The 3,599-nt window shown below is 35.1% G+C and overlaps 1 protein-coding gene across 1 annotated transcript; it reads left to right on the top strand.

Moving 5' to 3' along the window:
- Positions 1-813: 813 nt before the first annotated feature.
- On the top strand, positions 814-3,136 carry LOC143958112 (olfactory receptor 1E16-like). Its single transcript, XM_077467563.1, has one exon. It carries the CDS (start codon positions 958-960, stop codon positions 1,888-1,890), a length of 933 nt encoding a protein of 310 aa, XP_077323689.1. The 5' UTR covers positions 814-957; the 3' UTR covers positions 1,891-3,136.
- The last annotated feature ends 463 nt before the right edge of the window (positions 3,137-3,599 follow it).

Here is a 3,599-nt window from a genome sequence, read left to right as displayed (position 1 = left end):
ATCCCACACATACACAAAATTCCCAACAGGTACCCCCATAGGGCTAGTGTTGAGGTGGGGTATACAGGGATCCTCTACCGGTTTTGCGGTGTACCCTCTTCTTCAGGAGGAAATCGTCTACAGGATAAGAATTACATTGAAACAAAGCATACATTTATTTAATTAACAGATTACAGTTCCGTCTGGACACAACGTTATTGTAGTATTGTTATTATAACATATTTTTATTATAACAAGTTGTCCTCTGATATTATGATGATGATGATGATGATGATATTATTATTGTTATTATTATTTTGATATTATTGTAGAATTGTTATTACACCAAATTGTATTATTATAACAAGTTGCCCTCTGATATTATTATTATTATTATTATTATTATTATTTTGATATTATTGTAGAATTGTTATTACAACATATTTTATTATTATAACAAGTTGCCCTCTGATATTATTATTGTTATTATTATTATTATTATTTAACATTATTATTTTATTATTATGACAAAGTTATAAGGGCAAAAACAGAAGCAGGTATTTTCTTTTTTAAATTGTTTTGTACTCATTACTTTGTCCTATAACCAATAAATAAAAACAGATCTAAAAAATAATAGAACTTCAGTCGAGTTTTATTTAGAAATTATTTTGTTAACTGTAAACTTATTTTTATAAAAGAAACTAAAATAACTCTCAAGTGACAAAGGTGTTTTAAATTAGATCTTTAGAGACATTTAACAAGACTTAAAGCTTTGTATTCTTACAACACAGCACACTGTCCTGTGGGGATTGACAACATTTTATATCTATATAAGATATTCACTGAATCAAATGTCTGCATAGAATCCCAAATATAACATGTGGGCACACCTTATACGTTTGCTTATTAATAATTTCTAAGATTGATATTTTTCTTAGTTTATTGGTGATACATTTACACAGAGAAGGAAAAAATAATATGAGAAATCTCACAAAGATTACCACTCTTATTCTTGTGGGTCTATCAGACCATCCACCGACCATGAATGGACTTTTTGTGTTCTTCCTTCTCATCTATCTGATGACTCTGATCACAAACCTCATTATATTTTTCTTGGTCCTCACTGACCACCATCTGCACAACCCAATGTATTTTTTTCTCAGCAATTTGGCTGTTCTGGACATGTCCTATTCATCAGTGAGTGGACCAAGGATGCTCTTCGACTTGGTCACCAAAAACCGATCAATATCCCTCCCTGCCTGTACAGCCCAAGTCTTTTTCTTTCTCTATTTTGCTGTCTCTGAGCTCCTCTTGCTCTCGGCTATGTCCTATGACCGGTACATCGCCATCTGCAAACCTCTACATTACACACAAATTATGTCCTGGAGGATGTGCAGTCATTTATCTGTTATAATTTGGGTCTTCGGGATTTTTTATTGCTTGGTCCATACTCTTTTATTGCTCAGGTTGTCCTTCTGTGGTCCAAATTCCATCCACAACTTCTTCTGTGACCTCCCACACTTGTTCCAGATTTCATGTACTGACCCAACAATAAACATAGTGCTGGTTTTCGCACTGGGCAGCAGTGTCTCATTAACTGCCTTTCTGTTCACATTCCTTCCATATGTCCGTATTCTCAGCACGATTCTCCGCATTCCCGGCAAAACTGGAAAGGTAAAAGCTTTCTCCACCTGCACATCACACCTCTTGGTGGTCTTCATCTTCTACAGCTCAGTTATTTTCATTTACTTGATTCCCACCTCCAGCAATATGTTTAGTGTGAACAAAGTGTTTTCAGTCCAGTATTCCATCATTAACCCTTTGCTTAATCCCCTGATCTACAGCCTGAGGAATACCGACCTTAAGGCAGCATTCAGGAGGACTTTCAGTCACCAAAAAATAAAAAAATAAATCCAAAACTATATCTGTAAACACATTAACCTTCACTTAAAAAAAAAAAAAAAAACACCTTTCTTATACCCCCCCTTTTTTTATTTTTGTATTGCAACTGCTAAATTAGTCACCCCCAGATGTTGGAATTAACTAATTTCACTTCTCCTGTCTGATGGAACCAAGGAAAATATACATTTTGACGTTTCGGAAAAAATACAAGATTGTTTTGTTTTCGTAAGGAAACTAATAACTAATCTTTAAAAACACCAATATTTATAAATGTACAAACTGTCCAAAAATTCTTCTAAGAATTCAAAAAATAATTTTATTGAAAAAGTAAAATAAAGTAGTTTATTATTTTTACTTTTTCAATAAAATTATTGTTTGAATTCTTAGAAGAATTTTTTGGACAGTTACTGTACATGCCTTTAAAGGCCCCCACTAGGGGTATTTTAAGAGTTTTGTCTTGAATTTTGGATGTGGCACACAAAAAATGTAAAATTATTGCCTCCCACATATTTCCTTGAATATTTATAAATGTATTGTTCTTAATTAGTCGACTACTTGGACAGGAGACAAATTATTAGATACCACCACTATACATTTAAAAGATAATAACTGCCCCCCTCTCATTTCCCTAAAGTGTGAAATGCGTAGCAGCATTTCCCTATTTTAATAAAATGTTCCCTCATCCAAAACAGTACAGTAAAATAAATGATGTTATATGGTATTTACATGGGGACAATGGGCTTTGGGAAGTAACCCTGCCCCAAAGCACTCCCCCGTGTTTGGGTGTTTGGGAGCATGTGGCCTGGTATGGTTCAGAAGGAGGGGGGCTCGTTTCTCTCCCCCCTTTTCTGGCCTGCCAGACTACATGCTCAGATAAGAGTCCGGTATGGATTTTGGGGGTTCCACGCCATTTTTTTTTTCAGTTTTAGAGTGGTGCTCCCCTTTAAATCCATCCCAGACCCGAAGGGCATTTTTCCCTATTTTGATTACCTTTTTCCTCTTCAAAAACAGGTATTTACCATTTATAAACTATATATATACAAAACTTATTCAAAAATTTGTAAGAATAACAAAAAATAAATAAATAAACCAAGCAGAGCAGCCCATGTTACTTTGTATGGCCAAAAAAACAAAAAAACAAATCCGCGTGACTCCAGAATGGTTGCTAGCAGCTGCTGCTCTCTCCTATCCCCAACAAAACATACATTGGCTTGGATCTCTTGGGCCATATGATCTGGATTTATTCACAGAGAAAATAATTGGTCCCGTTCAACTTTATGGTTTCGGAGATAAGATATCTACCAAGTAGGCTCCTGGGAACTCAAGTGGTCTCCCTTGTGTTGTGTAGGGACTAATGGAGACACATGTGACACTGCCACCCCCACTCCTGCAGGCATCCAACATATATGTAACTCTGAATAGATCCTTTAAAATTAACAAGAGATGCCACCCCCCTGAGGAAGACTAAAGACTAAAGTAGTTGAAACGTGTTGGTGTTCTGTTTCCCTGTGCATCTGAGAATACCATCTATGTTGTTTCAAGATTTTCTCACTATACGTGGCTTACGATTTTTTTTAACCTTTTTTCAATTTCACATGTATTACATTGTCCCCACACATTTCATTTTTTTTATGTTGTTCCAATAAAATGTCATATTTTTAGATGAACTTTGTATGTTTATGCCATCGATGCCCGTATAATAAAATCCCACCTTTACT

Source organism: Lithobates pipiens, unplaced genomic scaffold (genome assembly GCF_037356315.1).
Source record: "Lithobates pipiens isolate NorthernLeopardFrog02 unplaced genomic scaffold, aLitPip1_a1.2 Scaffold_56, whole genome shotgun sequence".
In the NCBI taxonomy this organism is placed as follows: domain Eukaryota; kingdom Metazoa; phylum Chordata; class Amphibia; order Anura; family Ranidae; genus Lithobates; species Lithobates pipiens.
The sequence above is the reverse complement of the archived record's forward strand: the minus strand, read 5'-3'. Positions and strand labels throughout refer to the sequence as shown.

Bases quoted from the DNA above. Each gene is read 5' to 3' on its own strand.
- LOC143958112 (XM_077467563.1), top strand. From the start codon at position 958: ATGAGAAATCTCACAAAGATTACCACTCTTATTCTTGTGGGTCTATCA.